This window comes from Nasonia vitripennis, chromosome 3 (genome assembly GCF_009193385.2).
Source record: "Nasonia vitripennis strain AsymCx chromosome 3, Nvit_psr_1.1, whole genome shotgun sequence".
In the NCBI taxonomy this organism is placed as follows: domain Eukaryota; kingdom Metazoa; phylum Arthropoda; class Insecta; order Hymenoptera; family Pteromalidae; genus Nasonia; species Nasonia vitripennis.
This window is the reverse complement of record NC_045759.1, coordinates 20,091,004-20,115,374: the sequence shown is the minus strand read 5'-3', so window position 1 is coordinate 20,115,374 and position 24,371 is coordinate 20,091,004. Positions and strand designations below refer to the sequence as shown.

The following is a 24,371-nucleotide window of genomic DNA, read 5'->3' as shown; positions in this document are numbered from 1 at the left end:
TTGTTCTATACAGCTCTGACGTCTTTTCATCATCTGGGATGCTGCGCCGCCGACGATTTCTGTGCAAATGTCTCGTGTTTTCTTTTCGAGGCTCGTATACTCCCACGCTTACGGTTGTTTTCTTCTTTTTCTCTCTTTGTCGCTCAAAGTCGTTCAACGTTATTTTAGAATATATTATAAGAGGCTCGCGACGTGTGATCGATCGGTTCACAGGCGTTTCGTGCAGTGTATAGACGAGGAAAATCGAGTGTGCCGCAATCGAATCAGCCGTTTTAGTTTTATTTACGGCTTATGTATAAGAGTCTTGATTAATTTTATTATCTGCCGTTCGCTGGTATAACGAGCGCAATAACGTCTTCTCGACGAGTTTATACACGCGTCGTTTAGTTTTTTTTTTTTTTTTTTTTTTTTTAATTTGAGCGGGATTACGTGACGAAACGATTTTTTGCTTGCAAAACTTTGTATAACTGAAAACGACAGCGTGAATGAAAGACTTGCGGATCGCGTTGCGAGAATTGGATCGTGCGAGTCGAAAAAATTCGTGATCTCGAAGAAGATAACACTTACGACACGAATGCAGCTTTAAGTAGGGGAAGATAAAAAGCTCGAGCGCGATGATTAATTTTAATTCGCGGTATAGAATTATTAAATAATGGTCAGTTATAGTTATGCATACAGTTGCTCGGTACAACGAAAACACCGTAAATCATTCAATCGCGCGATTCGATTAAAGCCCGACAGGAGCTATAGTTAAACGCATCAAAGCTCGACTTCAATTGACGGAATTGAAATTTTCAAAAAACTTTTTCATCCCGGCACTTTGCTTCCGTTGAAAGAGAGACTCGTTAACTCGCCTGCCCCTTATACTCTCATTCAACGAATCAAGACGGGGAAAACCGAGAGAGAGAGAGAGAGAGAGAGAGAGAGAGAGAGAGAGACGATCTCTTGTAAATTTGTGCGAGTCAAAGGTCATAGTGCCTATATGACGTATCACTTATGTACGACGCGTCTCTAATTGTTTTCCAGAATCCGAGCGACAAACACATAATCAACGAAAATCTCCCTGCAAAAAACGTGAAACGATATTGTAAACAAAAATATTTGCCCGCGCGCGACTTGGAAAAATGGGTTATACTTAGAACTAATTTAGATTAGAATTAAGTCGAATCTTAGAGTGTGTTCGAGTAAGCATATACGATCGAGTTAATAAACGAACGCTTTTAACCAAAGAGTATCGTCATTACGATCATTGTAAATCTACAAAATCAACATCGCCGAGGAAACAAAAGATGCGATACCGCATCTCCTTTTCTTAAAGCCGCTGTTATGTCAATCACACCATCTCAGCTGAGATAATCGCGTTGTTTATTCGATTCCCATCCAATGCCACAAGCGAAATAATCGAATACTCGCAAACATTATCGTATTATCGTAGAAATCACAGAAATACACCTCGCACGCGAATTGTGCAAACTCTGCAGTATACAACAATTATTCGAGTCAATGCGTACAAAAAAGGTAACGAAATCAAAGAAAAATGTCCAAAAAGTATATCAACAATTTATTTATATATTTCACATAGATCTATGCATCTAACAATCATGTGCGCCGCGTCGTCTTAAGCTCTGCTCTCGTCGTCAAAATCAATAGACCGTGTTTGCTGGATAAGCACTTGCGGCTCCGGGATATCCGGGATTCGCAGTTCCAGGGTATCCTCCGGGATATCCTCCAGGATTACCGGGTCCCTGCGTGATGATCCCTCGACTGCCGCAGGCACCTCGATCGCGTAGAGGATAGTCACAGACGAGAATCCGGGGATTGAATTCGGTACCAATTCCGCAGTTAAAGACGAAGCAGCCGCTGTAGTCGCACACCTGGTACTTGTAACAGTCACCCGGTACTGGCAAAACGTAGCCTGCGCCGTAGTTCTGGCCTTGTACCTGCAATGAGATTTTTTTGTTTATTACTTCTGAGTACCTATGATCGATTTTAATAGCTAATTAAGCAAACTAAGAAGTTTCAATCAGATTTATGATTGGCTAACGTCATAGTGATCGTTAATAAAGATAGTACATAAATTGCAGTTATAGCACGTATACATATAGGGATTAGTAAAACTAGCCTTTAAAAAAACTGTTTCGAAAATATTCAACGAGTGCAATATAAATATTGCGCGTTTTATTTAGATAGTTGACTACTCACATTGACTAGATTGACGAGAAGAGGGAAGACACTTAAAGCAAGGCAGAAACTATACGAGCCAGACTTCATGTTTGCTACAATTACTTAATGAATCTAAAAAAAAAAACGCGTGCAGTCTTGTCAACGGCAGGAACGTCTAGAACTTAATAAACATCTGGCGTTTTTTAGCATTGGTTTTTAAACAAGACACGCTCTTCCCTCGTCAATTGCTGTGGAAATTTGCGTGATGTAATTTTTCGATATTCTCTCTCTCTTTCTATCCTCAGATGCATCTTACGCGGAATCGAAGGTATCGAGTATTATGTTGGACGTCTATAATTATCGTATTTTCCTGAGATATAATGATCGACGATCCGAGTTTTCTTGGATTATTAATTAATTGCAAAAGACACTGTGAAGTACAGCGAGTATACGAATGAGACTCGGAAGTACTTGGAGGACGCGAATTGAAAAAGAGTTGTCAATGTAAAAGTAGTCGAAAAATTAATTAATTATAAAAGAAGATGTGTTGTACTGTTAGCAAATACATTGTCCTTTCTATATTCAGTGATGTTTACCTTCTTTATTCACGGATATATAACGGTTCTTTTTCCCTCTTTTTAAATCTGTTCTTCAGATTTTCTCTAAAAAGGCGATATGGGTGTTCCATGGGAGTGCCTAAGACGGGTATATTGAGGAGACGATACGACGCTTGTGTATTCACTAGGAAAGCTTGTATCAATCCATATGAAGCGCTACTTAACCAATAGATGCTCAATGCCTGTAAAATAAAAAAATTGTCAAGGCTATTTGAAAGTTTCTATATGTATGCTATTCTGCTAATATTTAATATTGGGATCGAGAAAAAAACTTACCGTGGGTGACACTATACTCAATCCTACTACACCAATATTTATACATTGCATAAATAGGCATTTTACTTCTTCTGCAGAAACATATGGTTGTAGTCTAAACATTCTGTGAACCTTGAATAAGAAAAAAGTTAATAAATTGAAATGCGTTTTTCCTACACAAAAAAGTAAAATAAAAATTACTTCTATTGTTAAAAAATAAACAATTCCAAGCGACACTGGTAATGCAAATGTAGGATAAATGGCTGTGAGATCTGTTACCCATCCAAAACCACCAATTGATAATTCTGTGTATACCTCACTAGCTGAAAAATTTCAAAAATATGAACCTTTGATTTGATGTGTAGAAATCATTATTTGGAAGAATTAAAATTTCTACATACGAGCAGCACCTTCCCTAGGTGGTAGACACAAGTTCCTCAAACCGAGTGAAAATACTGCCCAAGTTGGTACTTGAATCAGAATAGGGAAGAGAGTTTTTATTGGATGACAGTTTTCCTTTCCTATTTGATAATCCCATTCATTTTTCACCTGAGTATAGTCAGAGTTAATATTTACAACAAATGAAATAAAAAATAAATCATAATGTTCAATTGCGACTTACTGCTTTCTTGTATTTTTCAGTTATGACTTCATCTGGCCAACCAAATCTTTTACGAGCTTCATTTGACTCTTTTTTCAATCTTTCCATAACTTTAGTCATATGCAATGTAACCATTTGTAATCTTCCCATAATTCTGACCTTTCAATTCAATTTCGAATTAAGATATTTTATCATGTATTTTCTTAAAATATATCAATAGTAAACCATAAAATAAATTAAATACCTGAACTAAAGACATTGGCAAAACCATAGTTGTTCTAACTAAAACTGCTGTGAGTGCAATCGATGCCCACCATGGCAATCCAGTGATATTGTGCATCTCTACAAATAACTCTTCAGCATATTTGACTGCATAAGTTTCTCCAAAAGCATCAAGTATTTCTGATATACTAGCTGCTATTTCTTCAATATCTTCTTCTGATGTTTTTGTATTCCCTAAAGATGATTTCCATACCTCCGGCTCTGGTGGTTTATCAAGATCTAGTGGATCCTCTGCCTTTTTTGCATAATTTCTGTGAAAACTTGAGCACAGTGGCAAAGGTGCGTTGCACAGTGAATTTCGAAAGGGTTGTTTGAATAACGGGAAATTGGATGAACGATTTTCAATTTTTCGGTGAAAATGTGGTGTTCCAGTAGAGCTATTGCTACTTTTGTTGACACTTGATTGCACAGAAAGATATCGACAGAAATTAGGTCGAAATGTTCGAATAATAACTCGTGTTGACAATGTTGGATTCATACTTATTTGTTATGAAAAAACTTGATCTTATTTTATCAAAATTTGATATACTGTTTACATCACGTATCATATGATTCCGGCATCGGCAAAACCTACATTTAAGGTTAAATGCAGCAGACATAAATATCTAAAACACTTTGCTTTTTAGATAAAGAGATATCTTATGGTTATCTTTTTGAAGTTCCGTAAATTTAAAATACGGAATTTTCATCTTTATTTAAAATTATAACCATACAATTATACTAAATTAAATCTGTGGCTACCAATTAATTTTCACTGAATTAATATTTATGATATTCAGGTTTTAATGTTCTCAATTTCGCACTATAATCGCGCTGAGATGGTATTATTAAAAAATAAATTTAAATTAAAGCATTGGTCGTTAAATAATGGCACTATGATGTAATTTTATGTGTGGCCTAACTCTACATGAAAAATAAAAACAAGTATTTATCTCAAAAAGGTCAATAATTTATTTACACATTATATAACTATCTAATAATTACAAATGTATATATGTATATGTATACTCGATGAGTCCGCGTGGTCACTTCGTCTCCAGCTGCTCGATTCATACAACAAAATCGCAATACTCAAAATCATCTGACTAAATCATTTTTTATAGTTGCAGATGCTGTTCGGTGGGGGATACGCAGCACCGGGGCCACCACCACCGCCGTTTCCTGGATGCGCGTTACCGGAACTTTGTCCTCCGGGATATTGACCACTGATAGGTTGTTGAAGGTTGCCACCGCGAGGTGGACCTCTCTTTCCAGGACGATTGCAGGATCCGTCACAGCCACCGCTGTTGGGACCTTGGCTTCCTGGGTATGACGGGCTGCCTGAACCTTGGCCACTTGGATAAGGATTACCGGCGCCTCGACCTCCTTGATAGGGACTGCCTGTACCTTGACCTCCTTGGTAAGGAGTACCTGCTCCTTGAAGTTTTGGATAGGGACTAGCTGCACCTTGACCTCCTTGGTAAGGACTACCTGCTCCTTGAAGTTTTGGATAGGGACTGGCTACACCTTGACCTCCTGGATGAGAACTGCCCGCACCTTGACCTCCTGGATATGCAGAAGAACCCGCGCCTTGAGGTCCAGGATGGTATGTCGATTTTCCCGGACTGACTCCTGGGCGGTTACCTCCTGGACGAGAATTGCAGGGACCGGTCTTTCCTCCACTGCAACCGCCGGCACCGCCTTGATTGCAAGGACCTCGTCCTTGGCTGCAACCGCGGCCCCCTTGGTTTCCACCCTGATCACCGTCATTGTCTCCGTCATCTCCATCACCGCCGTAGTCCCCGTCATCCGAGGAACCGTTTCCAGCTGACGGACTGTTATTACCAGCGGCAAAACCCGCGGCCCGCTTGCCACACGAATTGCGATCGAGCAGTGGGTAATCGCAAACGTTGATTTTTGGGTTGAACTCGGTGCCGGGTGCACAGTCGAAGACGAAGCAACCGCTGTAATCGCAATTTTGATACTTTGTACAGTCGCCGGGATAAGGCATCACTTCGCTCTGTAAATGGAAAATAAAATTTATTGTGTATATTATATAATACAGACGAAATATTTTGATTATTATGATCGGTATTCTAGAGACGTTAAGAATATTAAGATTAATTTTACGGCGATTACTTACGGCCACTAAATCGGCGAGAATAGACATACTAAGAGTAAGTACAAAAAGACTAAGTTTCGACTTCATATTTGCTTATAAAATAAAAAAATTTATTAAAACTATGCTATATGAAAGATCTTGCGATCGGCAGCGGCTTCGGAAGCCTAATGAACCGTTTACTCATTTGAACGATCGTTTTTAAGCATCCTCCCCTCACCAATAGTCACCGAATCAAATAGTGACGTAATTTTTCAAGCTCCTCTCTGTTGGACAGTCTCGCGAGATCGGAGATGCCATTAATAGCGCGCATAATCATCGTGTTTTCCCGATAAAATCGTTAAGCTAGCAAAATTTCCCGCATTGTTAATCGCCACTGCGATTAGCCTGAAACCAGAAATGTAGTAACTAAGTAAACATTAGAGATGCGAGCAAAATATGTATGTACATAAAACGCCACATAGACTGTACGAATCGCGTCACTTTGGCCACATCAATTATGCAACAGATATTCCAATCAGATAATCCGCGAGTGCGCTTGATCTTTGCCATTTTCCAAGGAAATAAAATATCCGCAAGTACCTCTCGATCGATTGATGTTTCCTCTCTCTGCCTTGCTCATTTCTACGCGAGGCGCAGCCTTGACTTTAGGTTTTTGTAAAAGTGTCTATAGGGATGTTCCATCTCGGGGGTAAGTATGGCAACTCCGAGAAATCGCCGCAAGCGCGTCGAATTCAGCAGGAAGGCTTGCATCAAACCATAACTACTGCTCGTTATCCAATAGATATTTGTTGCCTTAAAATTGTAAGAAAGAACTTGATTAATTGTGCTCGTTTTATTTGACCAGACTTAGATATTGTTTAAAAAAAAATCTTACCGCAGGCATGTAAGCAGCAATAGGCACTAATGCTACACTGATGAAACGGAAAAGGTTCATTCTCCATCTATCAAATTTTGTTGGCTCTCCAACCCTGAACATGTTGTGTGTCTGTAATTTTAATCATTACGTAAGTTGACTATTAGAACAGTAAGCAAAATAAATAGAATGAAAAGAACTTACTTCCAGTACGGCCAAATTTAGCAGTCCTAATGTAACAGGTAGAATCAAAAAATGATCAACATCTGTAAGATTTTTCACCCATCCAAAGCCACCAACCACCATTTCCATGTAAGTTATCTGTGCACCTACATTAAAAACATGTATATGTGTTGATTTTAGCAATAACCTCATTTTGAAATATTAGGAGAAAAAAATTATAATGGATACTTACTAACATCTGGGTGAGGTAACATGTACGATAGATTTCTAGTGGCAATTGAAAAAGAAAACCAAAGAGGTAGTTGAATCAGCACAAGTATATAGGATTTTGCAGGATGGCAGTTCTCCCTCTGGACTAAATCAGACCATTCCTTTTTGACCTAGTGAATTTATGGCAAAAATTATTACTTAAATGATTTATTCATAAATTATACATATAAGCAATCATATTTACTGCTAATGTGTAATGTTGTCTTGCAAGCTTCTCTGGCCAACCATGATACGAAACATTAATATTGGCTTCATTTTTCAAGAGCTTTATGGATTGCTCCAACTCTGGCTGAATCGATTGTAATTTTCCTGTATTATGCATCTGGAACATTCATGAAATTAAAGTCAAGTTATGAAACAAAAATATACTTTGTTGTTAAAATTAATAAAAAAATATATGAATCTTCAAAAAGTTGTTTAGAGTACCTGAATTAGAGAAAAAGGCAACGTGATAACAGCTCTAGCCATTAAAGCTGACAGAGTAATCGATGCCCACCACGGCAACCCAGTAAAGTCATGCATGTTCAAAAGCGTATTCTGAGCCAGATGCACTATCTTCCAATCCGCAACACTTTTTGCAAATTCTGGTAAAGCAGAGCCTGCAATTTTTGCAGCCTCTTCAGCAGGTATCAGTTCTTTACTTGCAGTCACAGCAGTATTGAACATTTTCTCAAAATCTTTTATCTCGCTTGCAAAATTTCTTTGAAAACTCAAATGAATCGGCGACGATCCAAAGAGTAAATTTTTCTGCGAAAGATGTTGTGAAAGAGGAAAATGACAGTGATTGCGATTTTCATTTTTCTTGCGAAAATTCACTGTGTGATAAGCACTACTACTTTTGTTGATATCATATTGCGGAGATAAAATTTGCCGGCAATGATGGCGAAGAGTTTTTGTTATAACTCTGTTTGTGACTCCGGAATTCATCTTCGACTTTTCTTATAATAATTGATCTTCATATACTTGTAAATATTTTTCACACTGCGACTATAGTTACATCGCTTGATCGAGGTTATGCAGAAGCAACAAGCCAATACGAATACTAGCTTATAAGTATGCCATGCAGCGTGCTATGTTGGGTATACTTATTTATATTATTGTCGACTGCTGCACGCGCGGTACATATAGTGTCACGTGCCTTTTTGCGCGAATATTCAAAAATAATGTGAATTCTTAAAATAAGACGAGTCTTTAATTTGGAAATGTTTATACCTTTTTCCAAATTGTTTAGGTTAATTAAACGGTTTTTACTCTCGGTAACGTTAAACGTGGAAAATTCATCTTTTTACAATTGGAAAGGAATAAATTAAAATGAATCATAGTTTTCTACTAAAAATATCAAAAATATTTCTATTTACATTATAATACATATATGGAAATATACACAATTTATAATTAGTGCGAGGCAATATTATAGGAAAGGTATCCATTTTGTTGGCATTCGCCCTAGTATGTTCTTGTCTGTTGCTTGATCCAGTAAGCAGAGAACCTGTTAGAAAAATATTTATAAAAATTATATAAATTTGAATTATCGAAATATTATTTTTGAATAACAGCCAAAATCAAAACAAACCTGTTCTTCAGGTGTGAGAATAGCTTGACTCATAAAAGATCTGGCTGTGAAATGATGAAGCTCAGTGCCATTCACAATATTCTTGTACAAGGCAAAATATTTTTTCTCCTCAACATCATTACCTTTAAACGAACACAATAATTCATCTAACGTAACGTCCGAAGGCTTAACGCCGTTTAATTTCTTTCGTACTATTTGAATTTTTTTCTCGGTTAGCCATGTTGTGTCTGTAATATTAAAATATTTTAAATTAGTTTATACAAATTTAAAATGATGTTTATTGAACAAAGTCTCATACTTTTATTGCTTCCCCTCCTTATTTCATTTAACGTTTCATCCCAATTCAGTGGTTCGTTCAAATAAGCGTAAAGACAAGTTAAAATCAAGTTTTTGTCTTTTCTCAGAGAATCGAGCACACAGCTCATTGTGGATCCAAGCAAGTCTTTTTCTCCAAACGGCCTTAACAGTCCCAGAATCTGCGTGGTCAATCTGAATGGTACGAGCTCAGGAATCGGTTGATCAACTCCTGCACCAAAAGCTACACTAAAATCTAGACCAAAACATTTTCCCGTTTTCTTTTCAATGAGGATTTTTTCTAAACGCCGATTGCCTACACCCATGAGCCAGTGAATAGCGCACATTGTTGCGTAATTTCTTATAAAATTTTGTCGTAACTGAAAAATAAAGTTTTTTATATGATATAATGTAGGTAATTTTCGATAAAATAAAGCTATCTGATATCTCACTTTGAAGAAATCCTCCGACGATTGACTCAGCTGCATAAAAGTTTTTCGTAAAAGATCCCAACTGAAGCTGCCTGAGAGTTCGTCAATCTTTGCCACTACGTCTTTCGCCTCGTATTTTAATAAAGCCTGTTTGTGAATTTCACTTTTTGAAGATGTTTTATCGATTGCGGCTTCTTCTATCCAACTTTGATATTTAGCTGCTGCTATGTCTAGGTCTGACTTATTTGGTGTCCAAAGTCTTATAAATTCCTTCAATGACTTTGATTTACTGATCCATTGAACGAGCCCCATTGATTTTGAGAGAGGTACAACATTGTAGGTACATATACATAAGTTTTTTCTCTTACATTTGATATTATTAAGCATAGTCTCATTTGTTAGTTTGAAAATCCTTTGCATCCTCTGATCGCATCGTAAGTCTGCACCAATTTTGACAAGAAATTCATTACTTTGTGCATTCGTTCCGAGTAGACTGATTTTCAGGTATCCACATCCATTGACAACTTCAACTAAACCCTCTATCCTTGTAATCATAGCGTGAGATTGTGTTAATGGTTTTTTATCGCCGATGTACTGACCCGGAACCTCCATACCTATATCTTCTCCTACAAAATCGCTCAGATATGGACTATAATTAGCTAGTTGTGAAGATTTTATTGACTTTTGATTTCTGAGCCTTGTCGACATAGATATGTCCAAATCGGCGCAGAGTTTCTGTATTCGCGCTTCAACCCTTTCATTGTTTGATATGGTTTTGAGTTTCCTGATGACATCTCGGTGTTCCGCGAAAACCTCCTTGTATACAGGACCTTTCAGATGAGCATCTAGATTCGACGTTTCAGAGATCTGCAATAAGTTATATTATAAATATCAAGCGAAAAGAGTATTTTTAACCAAACTTTGTTACCTTTTCAAGGAAAGAATCGAGAGCTTTAAAAAATATCTCGCGATCGTTGGCTAAACGAAGCAGTGATAGCAAATTGTGCTGTAGGTATTGTTCGGGCTGGCATACATATTCCATAGCTTTGAAAAACGTTTCTGTTCTTACTTCGGAGAATAGCGTCTTGTATATATTATCGATCGTTGAATCATTTCGCAAATTCGGATAGTCTTGGCAAATTCTTCTAAAATCGTAAATGATTGCACTCGGATAGTCTTTCGCTAATCTTTCAACGATTGGTAAGATAATCGACATAAGCGAAGAAACCAAACACGATTGAATTTGTTCCTGAAAAAAATATAAAATTAAGCAAACCAGTATTTTTATGAAAGGTGTACGATCGAATAAAATAAATGTGATTTTACCTGCCACGACAAAAACAGCCAGGTAGGTACAGCTTTGCATTTTTCAATGAATGCGTTAAGCGTATCTTTACTCGTATACAGCGAGGTGCTCAGCAGGCGGGAAAAATATCTAGCAGCTTTCGTTGACCCCAAGCTCATACCTGTCAGAACGGCGGAAACAAGTTCTTCACGCAGATAGGGATTGCGATCGCTAGTCTCATCAATTAATCCACAACAATACTCTATGAATTTCGTGTAACTTTCTGCCATCTCTTTGTTACTTCCTTCTTTACAGGCATCCTTTAGCATCTTCTCTCTATAATCCCAAACCTTCTCCCAAACTTGATCGGCTCTCTCTACATCAAGAATACTCCTACTGAATTGATTTTCCATCACATGCTGGATGCAGTGGACGCTGCTCGAAATGTTCGAGAGAAGGTTCGAGGTAACGTCGACGATATGTTGCTTTGCCTCAATTCTAGTAGATAGATTATAGCTTTCATTTTTTATAACAGCGTCTGCCAGTTGCCATGCGTTCAGGTAGTAATCGGTCTTGCTTGGTGGATTATTTTCGCTGTCGCCGCACATGCATTTGTAGCGAGAGGCTGTCAGGTCGAAGTTTGCACGTAGTTTTGCGTAGTGGACGTCGGTCTTATCGAACTGACTGAGGATGCGCTCGATACGCATCGCGTGCTTGTTTGCTAATGGTCTGTTACGGTTCGCAATTGCCAACTCGCTGATTTTCAAACGTTCGTTAAGGCTTGCCGATAGCACATCGATTAATACTCTAAAAGATAAAATTAAACAATTAAATATTACGTTATCATTTTAAAATAGACTATGAATTTTAAAACACTAACCCAGAATCGGCGTCTGTATCCTTCAGCTTATCGATCAGCACATTAGCGAATGCCAATCTAAAGTTTGCACATTGATTCGTAATCAAAATATCATCTTCCTCACTCAACGGCGTTTTCTCCCAATAATTTATCAGCTCCTTTGCAGCGCCGGCAAGATCCTTTGACCTCAGCGTGATTAAATAGGCCTCTAACTCACGGATCTTCTTAAGCTTCGTGACTCGTTGAATCGGGTGAACCGACTGCTCGCAAGTGTACTCGAGGCAGTCTTGCAAGCAACGACGGGCTGTTGTTTCCGAATCCTCTTTTCCGGAGCACAGATAAAACATGCATAGCTCGTCACCATAGCGTTTTGTGATACCAGTTCCATAGGAGTCGGTCCACGAGTCCAAATGATCGGTAAAGTCGATTGCCGAGGACCGGCCAGTAGCGATGTCATCGAGCCTTTTTTGCAGCTGTCCCTGTTATTATTATATTTGTGTAACGTTGTACTTTAAAAATAATGGATGACTTTGAACATTGGAAAGAAATAGAAAGAACTTACTGTTAATATCCACGGGAGTAAATCGTCCTTCTTCGGGTTTTGCCATATAGTGTTGTAATCATTGTTTAAGATAGATTCTACTTTTTTGTTGATCTCTGTCCAAGATGAAAGCTCGGCGAAACACTGTAATAAAAGCATTAAATAAATTTAAAATATTGTAAATTGAAGAGTGTAAATTATGTCATCAGTTGTGCTAATCTTGTAATAGGTACACACGTGACTGCACACACATCTCGCCTATACTTGCTTAACTCGGCGCAATCGATTAAAAATACGCGACTATTCAAACCATCGTTTCATTTCTGCTCCGAAAACGGAATCTAAAGTATACCGCGTGTCAAAATTCGAATTCGTTCGCATTTCTCAAAGCTCTCGCCGTTGGTCCTTTACCTAGCTTAACCTCGTCGAGAAAATTTTCCGAAGCATTGCCCTCCCAATAGTCCCAATCCAGCAGCACTGATGCCGTCACCATCAGTTGGGCTCGACGAGCAGGCGCTTTAGTCTCGGCCTCTTGCGCGAATGATTGCTGAATGAAAATTTCGAAAATGTCAAATGACCCACGACACTGCCAGTGATTAATGGTTTGGCCGAACGAACGACACTTTTCTACCGAGCCCTGCGATCCCGCTTATTGACGATAATCAGTATTTTTCATGTTTTGAGGATCCTAACCTATAAACCGAATTACAGTTTCTCGCCCTGAATAAACGTCCCAGGTTCGTGCGTTTTAAGACTTACGTCATACCTTGAGATTGTCATTTTTAACAAGCTTTGATTATTTTTACACCGATTTCGTTTTTTTAGCAGACTATTTCAACATGGGTAACACGGTTTCATCAGCATCTCCAGTGCTTCCGAGTGATCATCCTCCAATAAATAAGCACCAACACGCAGAGGGCAAACAGCCTCCTCCAGAGTGCCCGGTTCATCACCAAGGTGCTAGTCCACCAGTGCAGAAGAAGAGCGAATGTCCAGTTCAGCATGATGACATGTCAGATTTGAACCCACTGAACATGATGCCTAAAGAGAATCAAAATCCAGCACCTGACCAGCCTTTCGAACTGTCTAAAGAGAGGCAAGTTTCCTCCATCCCAAAAGCCAGTGAAGAAGGTGGCTTCTGGGTCTATCCATCACCACAGATGTTCTGGAATGCCATGCTTCGCAAAGGTTGGCGATGGAAGGATGAAGATATTTCGCAAAAGGATATGGATGACATTATCAAGATTCACAATGCCAACAATGAGCAAGCTTGGAGAGAAGTACTTAAGTGGGAAGCGCTGCATGCATTTGAATGTACGGATCCAAAACTCAAAAGTTTTGGTGGCAAAGCTAAAGATTATTCACCACGTGCCAGGATTCGCTATTGGCTTGGGTATGGTTTACCATTTGACAGACACGATTGGATTGTAGATAGATGTGGCAAAAATGTCAGATATGTCATAGATTACTATGACGGCGGAGATGTTGATGAAAATCACAAGTTTGCCCTGCTTGATGTCAGGCCTGCTATGGATTCTTTCGAAAACCTGTGGGATCGCATGAAGGTCACATGGTGGAGATGGCGATACGAAGGCAAAGAGAATCATGTTTGAAGCATCTAGGTTACAATTTGTAGATATATACATATAATAAAAACTAATTTACAATGTAATTCACTCATCATTAAAGTCGTTTTTATGCATGTGCAAGTTGCATAATCATGTAAAATCGCAATTGTGCTGTATTTTAACAGAGTTCTGACTTGACTACTTTGTACAATACACTTCAAAAAAATATCACGTTAACTGATATTAAACAAAATTGTGTAAGTATAAGTAAAGCAATATTCTATTTGCAAAATTTCACAATAAATGTACAGTTATGATATTAATAATTGGGAGAATTTTCTTTAAAAATCCAGACTTTTCTTCCCCGAAATTTCATTTCCCTTTAAAAAGATAAGTATCATAATTTGTTCTTACCCGAAGCAAACCGTCCACGCAGTGATCTCTGCAAGTCTCATCGAGAATTTCCCATGCCATTTCGTATCTAGTCTTTGCCGCAATCCAGTCGCCTTCCGCTTCCTCTATACAACCTTCGCGCAAGTGTTCCAAACCAGCGGGTAGAATCCAATTGCGAGATATGCACTCGACGACGTCATATTCGCCAATTGATCGGTATAAGTTGGATAGTTCGAGATTATGATGCAGCGGCTGAACAATAGCGCTCGCAAACATACTTTGCGTTTGGTACGTATACTTTGACTTGTTACGCTCTATTGAGACCATTTCCAATAAGAGTATACCTAACATAAATTAAATCCAATGCGATGATTAGAAAAAATTTTTTTTTATTACTTTTCATATGAAAATTCGGAAAATAAAAAATTGAAACAAACCTAATATCTGATGACCCATGGCTTTGGCTAATTTCGTGACATCTTGAACATCAAAATCTGTACACTTCGTCTGCAATAAAAGTCGCATTGCAGTGGGAGCAAAGTCATTCGGCTCCTTCAACACGCTCCGACAAAATTCAGCCACCTCATTCATATATTCTCTGTGGAAGGCTTCATCTTCAATGTTCTCAGCCATCGCGCAAATAATAGAGACTACAAGATCGTTAGCGAATTTCGCATCCTGGCGAACAATATCGTCGAGGGTTACCACGACGTCGGACTGTGTGATCTCTATGTCTGGGTAACTGCCGATTCGGTACCTGCGATTTATTTTCGCGCTCTCCCTGTGTTCTAGGCTTTCTTGTTTAACTCTTTCGTAGTAATTGTCAACTAACGTATGCGATGAGGTAGAAGTTTGCCTATTTTGGTGTGACGTTTGAATTCTCGAAGGATCTGGCGCGCGTTCGATTCTGATCGGTCCGTTGGGCCTGCGGAAAAATTTTAAATTTGGAAAGCGCCACCTAACAGCTGAACTATAGAACTATAGTTCTAGTCGAATTAATTTAGTTGTACTTAAAAAAAAAGAAAGAAATTATAGACACGATTGCATTATACCGTAGTGAAGTTGAATTTCCGAAAGCGCACTTTTAACTCTGTAACCTTATTTATCATAGCGCATATTTTTTTAAATTTCACTCACCTTGTCAACCGGTCAATCACATCCAAGCTCATAGCTAAAGCTCCAGCCGGCGTCTCCTGAAGTCTCTCATCTCTATCCAATCTCCTCATTCGGCTGCCTTGCTCGACAACGGCGCACTCCAACATTCCGGTCAACGATGGAGCGAACAACGGCGCCGATCTGATATTCCTATTCCTTCTTCTTTCCCATCTCCTGGACGTCGCGACTTCGTGGTCTTCGAACCAACACTCAGCTAACGGTGCAAAAAGGGTCCGGTTGTCTATAGGTGAATGAGTCGTTAAGTCGAGCATCATCACGCAAAAGAACTGGGCAAAACTGACGTGGATCTCTGGTGTGTAAAGTTTGAACAGATGATAAAGACGCTGGGAAGTCGAGGTGATATCTGCGAGACGCTCCTTCCAGAAGGTCAATAGCAAGTCCTGGACCTCATCGCTCGGATCGATCGTACCATTGATCAGGACTTTACGGCTCAAAATTAGTAGTGCGTTGGGACTTGATTCACCCTCGACATCCCTGTAAAAAATTATAACTTTTATAGATTCCTGGCATTATTATAAATGTAACAAACAAAAATGGAGTTTACATTCTATTATCCTGATTAGTGCGTTTCTCATATATATGCATGAAAAATGCGTAAGCCATCTTCTTATGTTCCAGCAACGTCTCTCTTTTCGTGTAAACTTCGACCACCTGGGCAAAGGGCAGTAGTTGAGGATCCTCAAGAATGAACGTAAGTCTATAAAGTATCCTGAAGCCAACGTCGACACAAGGTAAAACTCGATCATGTAATAGTCCTGTGAGGTTCATGGAATTTAACATCGAGAATATCTCCTCGGATGTAAGGTTCGTCATGGACTCCAGAAATATCTCGAAACACTCAGCCCGACGTTCATCATTTTCTAGTGGCACTGGATCTCTAAATTGACGCAACTCCTCGCGTGTGGATAAAACGGGACAACCGATGAAGGTGAGATAGAAATTACGGACGCAGATGTCTTTGCTTAATCTAAACATATAGAAATTATCAATTTTTTTCAAAATTTTTCAAAATTTTTCAAAATTCTTGAATGAACATACCTTTGCATATCGACGAATAAATCCACGAGATCGTCTTTGATCAAAACGTCTCTCTGCTCGTCCGTGATAGATCTCATGATCCAGCCCAAAGTTTCAAACGCTTGCGGCGCAGTAGGCTCCTGCCACTTGAACATCAGTTTCCTCACGAGCTTGTGCACCTCGCGCTTCTTGATCAGATTATCAATGTCAATGCGATGTCTAAACAGCGTGAGCACAATCTTGATCGACAGCTCTCCTTCTCTGGCAATGATTGTTTCCAGATTATTTGGCGTCTGCAATCGCTCCTCCCACATGTTAACAAGACCTTCCATCATATGAACGTTATAGAGACGGACTTTGTCGTCCTCATCCATTGATCTATCGATCACAGCTTCAAAAAGCTTCTGAGCTATCGATACCTCCTGCTGACTCTTCAAATCGTACTTACATTCTATGAATATAAACAAAATGTTTCTAACGAGATAGTTCAGCGGGTTCTCTTTTAGATAATGAGTTACGGTTTTTGCAAGTTCCTCGAACATCGATCTGAGGTAAGGGACAAAGACATTCCTAGCGTTGCTTACGATCCTCATTAGTAGAAGCCTGACGTTATCTTGACTGGTGTTAAAGGCGCCTCTGAAGCAAAGAAGCCACAAGGGCAGGTCAGTTTCGGCCACCTCGTCGCCTACATCAGGCAATCGTGTCATCGATTTAGATAGATGGATGATCGCGCCAGTGATCATCGCCGTGCATTCGTGCTCGTTGAACTCGTCTTCTTCAAGACTCAGCGATTGTCTTCGGTCTGTTGGATTATTGCTCTTGTTAAAGTCGATATCTGTCGGATCGTATCGGCTGAAGTAGAAATCGAATGTTGGCTCGATCGGTATCTGCAGGTCTTCGGGGGTCCTGCGTATATTGATTGTTCTTTTCGTTAAGCGTTGCGGCCCTGGTTGAAAATTGTACTTTCTCTCGCAGTCGACGATCCGCTCCCAGAAGAGAATATTATTTTCGGGTATCTCTCGGAATACAACCGCATGTTTTTCGTCATCCCTTTTAGAACCGACTACTGCAATGCAACAGTTTAAGGCTGCGCAGTGAAGCAATCTGACGATTTCTTTATCATCTGTGGCGGTAGAAGAAAAGCTGCGGATCTCGAGACTCTTGTCCAACAGCAGTAGATCCACCGACCCTTTAGCTGGACTCGTCAGCCTACCGAACATTAGCTCGAAGATTCTGAAACTCCCTATCCGGCTCACAAGACTCTGATTGCGTTCGGTCTGGTCTAACTCATTCAGACCGTTGGTCAGGATGTTAGTGAGTTCTACGCGCGTATGCTCGTAAAATTTGCCAACGACAGACACGCGACAAGCCTCCAACGATGGTAGTAAGAAATACTCGAGGATATCCAGCCGTTCGTTTTCGTCAAAGATCGTCGTGTCTTGGAAGATCTGATAGATGCTACCGAGCAGCTGGTATATACTGTCTGCGACAATTGAAGTGAAGTAGGATTTAACGTGTTCAGCTATATTTTCTTTCGCGAAAAGCTTGCAAGCGCCAGCTGCGTATTTGATAAGGCCTTCGAAGACTATCCAGGACTTGGTTACCAATAGCATTTTTAGTAGAGATCTTAAACATTGGACAGCTCGAGATCTTTCGATCTCACTGGCTCGAAGTTCGCGTAGCCAAGAGTCCGTATTACCGGGTCTGAGATTCCATAACACCAAAGTTAGATCCGGATTTTGTTTGCTCGTTTCGTCAGTCATGCAGATGAGAAATCTCTCGATGATGACAGCTTTGCGCCCCAGGTTCTCGGCTTTGTTAAACTCTTCGAGGATCCATCCGTACAACCCGCTAGGCGTACCATCAGCCGGCATCACGTCCATAGGATTCAAGTCCACGGCTATTGTATTGAGGCTAAAGAACCTGTCTAGTCGACGATCGTTTTCGCCAAGTAATGCTCGGTAATTATCACAATTCTTGATTACTTCGTTAGCCAATATATCGGATTGATTTGTGTGATAGCTTTGTGCAAAGTAGAGTAGATTTTCAATGAGAGCGAACAGCTTGTCTGGAGAGTCATGCAGCTTTGAATCGAGGATACGCAGACTAAGAGGTGGGTTCTTTAGCATGCACTGAAAGATTGGTACTTTTAGTGGCTCGTAGAATTCTTCATAGTAACCCGTGGTGGAATCAGAGGAGGAGGCGAAGGATGGATCGTTGGTGATTAGATCCACCACACATTCGATAAGCTCGGGCTAAAAGATTGATTATCCGTAAGTATCTTAGGTATGCAAGAGAGTTTTATATAAAAAACATACTTCTTCTTTAATTTACCTTGTATTCTAAGAGGAAAAATCGCAGAAGATCTTTCAAATACGTTGTAATGTTAGTTTCCACTTTTGTATTCGCGTAACCGTTCATTTTCACAACTTTGAGACCTTCGAAAATGCTTAAAATTATCTTTTTCGAATAGTCTATGGAAAGCTCGTGCTAAAACATGATTATTAAAATTAATAAATTTTTCCTTGCATGATTAAAAACATATTCATGCAATGAAATAAGTTATACCTCTTTTTCAGGATTGTAAAAATTGCAGTTCCTCAGGAGCATCATACCGTACACGAAATCGCCAAGAGATTGGACGTCCTTTTTAAGGCTAATAATTTCTGAAATGTTGACAAAATTTTTGCAGTCTTCAGTCTTTTCATTGAAAAAGTTCTCTTTTAATTCCTTTAAATAAGGTTCCGGTAGCTTTTTCATTATCAAGCGAAACCAGTTGCCCAGTATGTGAGATGGCAAAGTTTGGAGCGATTTACTAGTCAGTCCAAGTTCGCGAGGGCAAAGCGTAAAACGTGATATCAATATGTTTAGATTTTTATTCCAAAGATTTTTTAAAATTTTTTCCAATCTCTCTTCCTAAAAATCATCATTAATTGTGTTAATTTTGTTAAAATGAGCCCATTTTAAATAATTCGGGTGATACTCACTTCGGTTTCTAATACTACTGATGTGAATTCGATGATCTTTAACATGACTGCGTTCAGAGAATTATTCAGTTCTTCAGCTTCTTTATAACTATTGGTCGTTGTTTTTATAATGTCTGTGATATTGTTATCAATAAATTTTGATACGAATTTCGTAAAAAATCTCAAGAAAATACCTTCTTCTTCACTATCATTTTCAACTAGTAAAACACATTTTGGTGTTAAATATTTTTTCTTGAACATCCAAATGTAAAAATCTAAACTTCTTAAAAAAGTCTTTGTATTTTTTACATTAATACTATCGAAATGTTCATCTAAATTCTTAAGAGCTATTGCATTTACACAGCCAATGCCACAGGAACTAATGAAGTTTTTTACGTATTTACACCCAGTAACAAGAACACAGAGGTTCTCAAAAAGTTGCATGCTTTTTTCTCTACAATGTGCATTCAACACGCCGCACTGAGAAAAGAGCCACATAGTAGCACCTCGAAGAGTTTCACTTGAGAATTCTATATGCCTTCTCCTATCAAAACTCTTTGCATTTAGTATACCTTGTGTTACTCCTATAACACTTTCTACGTTATTAAGAGCACTGACAACTCTTATGTCATTGCACTTTTCTAAACATTTAACAAATGCATACAGGAATTCCAACCAGTATGTGTTTATTACACTAATGCTTCCTTCAAGAATTATGTATAAATAATTGAATGCTATTACAGCAGCCAATTTTTTGTTGTTTGATTGATGAAGTGCAAAATTTATTATTCGATTGAAAAGATCGCTAAAGTTTGTAGACTTAGAAGAATCATTTCCTGGTGATTGCTTTATCATCCAGCGTACGAATTCTTTCAAACAGATACCACAATAATCTCGTAAAGAAGGATTGAATTCTTGGCTTAAACCATCAAACAATGAATTTATAAACTCTTGAGAAACTTTTGACTCTATCATTTGTTTGGAACTCAGATAATGAGTTAGTTGAATTACTAATGGATGGTATAAATTCCATACCGTGTCATCCATATCACATCCTAGCTTTAAAACTACATAAAATAGATTTTTAAAACAGCAATCAGTGACTTTCCTTCCCAATAAAAGGGTAACAAGGACGTGCAAAAATTCACATGCAGAAATTTTTTTCCTTCTGTTTTCAGTCTCTGTAAGTTCAATAACCCTGGACATAAATTTATCAAAACTAATTTCAAACTGAATGTCAGTGAAATGAAGTTTGAATAGTAGTAATTTTTTTTTGGTCCACAGTAAATCTGTATCAATCGATTTTTCATTGATGATATTCATTAAAATTTTCTGGTCAAGTGAACTGTAGAGAGAAAGAATTTTTCTTTTAAGTGCTTCCACACTTTTATCTTTTTCATCTTCAAAATTTGGTTGCATTGCAAAGTATGGCTCAATGTAAACTATTACATTTTTACAAACTTCATGCAAGTATTCAACCTTAAAACTACTACTCCATTTTTCTAATGTTTCTAATGCATGAAATGTTAACGGAATATTATTCTTTAAACCAATTTTGAAAGCGATTTCAAAGACGGAAATTGTTTCATCAACTATATCTCTGATGAAAAATAATGGAGTGCTAAAAACTAAATATATACAAGATAATAGCAATTCATCCGAAAATCCACTTATTCGTTGTAGAACGTCTACTAGATATTGCGAAATTAATTCGCGTGTATACTTATGAAAGTGAGTTTCATAATTGTAGAGATCATCCAATTTTTTAAAAATAGCTTCAATCAGCTTGTAGAAGCCGGAAACTATTGGATGCTTATAGGAACAATTTATAAAATACCTTAAACATCTATCCACGTGCACTTGAAGTAAGCTAACTTCTACTTCCTTAAATATGTCTACATATAAATCAACAAGATTTACAAAATATCGAAAATGAGCTTCGTTTAACGCTTTATGAGATAAAGATACATCTGGCCGAAACTTATTTTGCTGAGACTTGACAGTCAAATTCAAGTTTTCAACAAAATTAAATAGAACTGAGATAACTTCTTTGAAGATATTTTTGACTAATATTTCATCATGCTTGTGTGTTTTCAACAGTCCATGCCAAAGTTGCAATGAGTCTTTGTAACAAAAAACAGGATGCTCTGAAAGATTCTGAATTTCTTGCTGAAGCTCAACATCGATGAACAAAGGATGTGAACACGACCATACAATTCGTTTGTAAACTGAAAATATAGATGAAGTTCTTGAAAACCATACATGAAATTAAAAACTTTCTAACAGGAATTAATACTTACACAAACGATCGAAATATTGTCGTTGAAAGATTTGTTCCAACTTGTAAATATTTTTAAAAGTAATTTTAAGTGCTTTTATTGCATTACATTTATTCCTATCATCTAGTTCTGGAAAATTTTCAAAGATAAAAACACTGAGCTTTATCGCTATATCAAGATGAGAAGTTTTAAAGTTGGGCATATAATTTGAAATTTGTGTAACAGCTTGTAAATAACATGGCAGCATTTGAATAATCTGAACATCGTTTTTTCTGTGAAAATTAAAAAATATAAATATTTTATTTAAATATTTCCAGCTATTAATTACACATAACGTGAAATCTTACTTTGCAGGGAAAGAAATAGTTTGGTAGGAAAGTTTTTGGAAGACTTCATCAAGTTCTAATGGTGAATACTTTGCGTACACAGCAGAAAAATATCCAAAGCCATATATTACCAAACTTAATTCATCGCACGATAACTTCTCATCACCCAGTTTCATTGAAAAATAGTTTTTGAAATTCTAAAAAACAAAAAACCAAATTAATAGAAATAAATTATTGTTAAAAAAAAAAAGAAGTAGACAAAGTGTAATTACAAAAAAAATATCTTCATCGTATGTTTCCATTAGTTGCAAAGACATCATTTTGTAAAATGCTTTTGTTGCATCTTCACCAATAATTGGATCGCTGTTACATAAATATTGAAACAGATTGTGCCACTTTTTGTAGTCCTTGAAAATATAAGTTGAGAACTGCTGTATTTGACTAATCAGAACTAAAATTATTTCATTTCTTATCTCTGAAGTACTATGATGCTCATATAACAATGAAAAAATATCATATAATTTCTTATAATAATCAGAGTTAGAACTTTCTTTAAAAGGTTTGAAATTCATTATCATATCTGAAAAACAATATAGATAAACCTTTATATATTCATGTTGTCGCAGTCTTCCTGAGAGTTTGCACTAAAAACAAATTTTTAAAATTAAATTGCTGATCACAATAATGAATATTGTATTTTTTTTTAACATATTAACATTCGCATTTACTTGTTCATTTAATTCCATAAGCAGTTTTAAATAAATAGAGTCAGCTAGACTTTCCAAATTATTTGTTTTAGGGCAATATTTGGCAATAGCACCAACAACAATAATGAATACTTTTTCGTCTACAAAGAAAGAAAAAAATACAGTACACTTAATGAATTACTCTTGTAAGTAATTTTATCACAAAGAATACAGACCTTTGTAAAGTTCAACAATTTCATCTAATTTTAAATCATATGCATGAAAAAGTTGAATTAATAATTTAAAAGTTTTACTAGCTTCTATTTTAACAGCCAAAGAAAAATGTTCTTTAATGCAGCGTAGACAAACAACCTGTAATTATATTATAAATAACATCAAATGATGAATAAATATTCAAAATCTGTTCTGCATACCTTGGTTAACAAAATATATGCTTCATATTCCAATTTGAAAAATTGCATAATGAATTGTAGTAAGTGAAAAACTTGTTTTAGAACTTCATCATATTGGTTTATGCAAGATGCTTGCATATCTAATACTGAGTTGATAAACTTAAAGATTCCCTTATTCTTATCAAAAATCATTCTCAAAACAGTTTCTGAAAAATTAATAATAATTGGTTGCTATAGTCTTACAATTAAAATTACAATCAAAGGTGCTTTTAAATTAATTGTCTGTATCATGTTATGGAAGCTTTGATGCGCCATTGTCTGTGACATTACTAACCTAAAACTGGCATTTAAATTGAAAATTTTATCGATTATTTCCAAATACTACAGAAATTAGTGCAATTCTTGTTCAAAAATATAAAAAAATAAGTAGTTAAAATGACGAACCAACTGAATCCAACAAACGATAATCGCAAAAATTGAGTAAACTTTTTTTTTCAATTAATAAGTAATCCAATGAGTGATTTGCTGATTCGTGAACAACAAACAAAAATAAACGACAACAATCGTCACCTCTGTACGTATCGGGCACACTCTGCAAGTGGCCGGGCGCATTGCCGAAAATCCTCCTCAACGCTTGTTTGTCATCGACGCGCCAGGCTCTTGCGAGCATCTCCATAAAGCTCTCAACGGGTTCCATTTTCGCACTTTCCTTTCTTTATCACTTCCGACAGGTAAAACGCTTAGAAGACGATTCTCTCAGCTCCGTGTAAAATAATTTGACGTTTGGCATAATTGCTGCCGGTCCGGACGCGAACATCGTGTAGCAATGAACTTTCGTCGCGACAATGCCCCCCTTGCGTCGACTATTATTGGCAGATTTTTGGCTGGAGAGAAGTTTACGGTCATTATTTTTCACCGAGAGATGCTTCTTAGATTATGACCGTCACGACTTCGCTGTAGACTCGTTTGGACCGTGAATACATTACATACGGACGCTGCTGGAATGTGGGCGGGAAAAATGTACGTAACGAGTATACCTATAGCTCTCGCGGATATAGATATGTAAACATGCCCACGTGCGAAGCCATATTGGATTTACCCTCTCTCCCCTTGTTATTATTCGTTTCTCGCGATTACCGCTCGTCGGTATCGAAATCGCAACTGCTACTACTGCAATAGGTGAATAGCGTTGCCTGTCACTTTTGAATTTATCATCTTATATAAAATGAGTCATAAAAG

General features: G+C 37.6%; 5 protein-coding genes and 1 long non-coding RNA gene across 9 annotated transcripts; 2 read left to right on the top strand and 4 right to left on the bottom strand.

The window, feature by feature from the left end:
* Positions 1–1,540: 1,540 nt before the first annotated feature.
* LOC100679182 (cytochrome c oxidase assembly protein COX18, mitochondrial) lies at positions 1,541–5,799 on the bottom strand. Of its 2 annotated transcripts, none has more exons than XR_004344694.1 (7): positions 3,881–5,799; positions 3,658–3,795; positions 3,437–3,584; positions 3,237–3,358; positions 3,057–3,167; positions 2,203–2,962; positions 1,541–1,940 (listed from the first exon to the last, which is right to left on the bottom strand). XR_004344694.1 is itself a non-coding variant. In XM_003426008.5 (7 exons), exons 1-6 carry the CDS (start codon positions 4,394–4,396, stop codon positions 2,765–2,767), a joined length of 1,233 nt encoding a protein of 410 aa, XP_003426056.1. In that variant the 5' UTR covers positions 4,397–5,799; the 3' UTR covers positions 1,541–1,940; positions 2,760–2,764. The 2 variants fall into 2 exon arrangements, 1 of the variants encoding a protein (XP_003426056.1); XM_003426008.5 differs by having other exon boundaries at positions 2,760–2,962.
* LOC100120581 (cytochrome c oxidase assembly protein COX18, mitochondrial) lies at positions 4,846–8,384 on the bottom strand. The gene is made up of 7 exons (XM_016984313.3): positions 7,752–8,384; positions 7,510–7,647; positions 7,288–7,435; positions 7,077–7,201; positions 6,894–7,004; positions 6,599–6,811; positions 4,846–5,917 (listed from the first exon to the last, which is right to left on the bottom strand). The coding sequence occupies exons 1-6, from the start codon at positions 8,250–8,252 to the stop codon at positions 6,641–6,643; spliced, it is 1,194 nt and encodes a 397-aa protein (XP_016839802.1). The 5' UTR covers positions 8,253–8,384; the 3' UTR covers positions 4,846–5,917; positions 6,599–6,640.
* On the bottom strand, positions 5,009–6,106 carry LOC116738452 (loricrin-like). The gene is made up of 2 exons (XM_003426007.5): positions 6,041–6,106; positions 5,009–5,917 (listed from the first exon to the last, which is right to left on the bottom strand). Exons 1-2 carry the CDS (start codon positions 6,104–6,106, stop codon positions 5,009–5,011), a joined length of 975 nt encoding a protein of 324 aa, XP_003426055.1.
* LOC107980931 lies at positions 6,597–9,403 on the top strand. 2 transcript variants are annotated; one of them, XR_004227255.2, is made up of 5 exons: positions 6,597–6,820; positions 6,899–7,023; positions 7,070–7,184; positions 7,261–8,404; positions 9,303–9,403. It is a non-coding gene; the product is annotated as an uncharacterized LOC107980931 (long non-coding RNA). The 2 variants fall into 2 exon arrangements; XR_004227254.2 differs by having other exon boundaries at positions 6,599–6,820; positions 7,083–7,184.
* Positions 8,648–24,153, bottom strand: LOC100679075 (DNA-dependent protein kinase catalytic subunit). Its single transcript, XM_031927575.2, has 23 exons — positions 23,703–24,153; positions 23,154–23,338; positions 22,956–23,091; positions 22,762–22,880; positions 22,306–22,677; positions 22,055–22,230; positions 21,729–21,979; positions 19,450–21,656; positions 19,031–19,378; positions 18,797–18,952; positions 16,484–18,717; positions 15,990–16,412; positions 15,407–15,919; positions 14,707–15,194; positions 14,291–14,613; positions 12,330–12,452; positions 11,789–12,246; positions 10,950–11,715; positions 10,552–10,872; positions 9,645–10,490; positions 9,197–9,572; positions 8,899–9,125; positions 8,648–8,814 (listed from the first exon to the last, which is right to left on the bottom strand). The coding sequence occupies exons 1-23, from the start codon at positions 23,827–23,829 to the stop codon at positions 8,737–8,739; spliced, it is 11,253 nt and encodes a 3,750-aa protein (XP_031783435.1). The 5' UTR covers positions 23,830–24,153; the 3' UTR covers positions 8,648–8,736.
* Positions 12,598–14,202, top strand: LOC100120531 (cytochrome c-type heme lyase). Of its 2 annotated transcripts, none has more exons than XM_001604117.4 (2): positions 12,598–13,045; positions 13,134–14,202. In XM_001604117.4, the coding sequence occupies exon 2, from the start codon at positions 13,148–13,150 to the stop codon at positions 13,919–13,921; it is 774 nt and encodes a 257-aa protein (XP_001604167.1). In that variant the 5' UTR covers positions 12,598–13,045; positions 13,134–13,147; the 3' UTR covers positions 13,922–14,202. The 2 variants fall into 2 exon arrangements, with proteins under 2 accessions (XP_001604167.1, XP_008205307.1); XM_008207085.4 differs by having other exon boundaries at positions 12,627–13,045; positions 13,137–14,143.
* Positions 24,154–24,371: the final 218 nt, after the last annotated feature.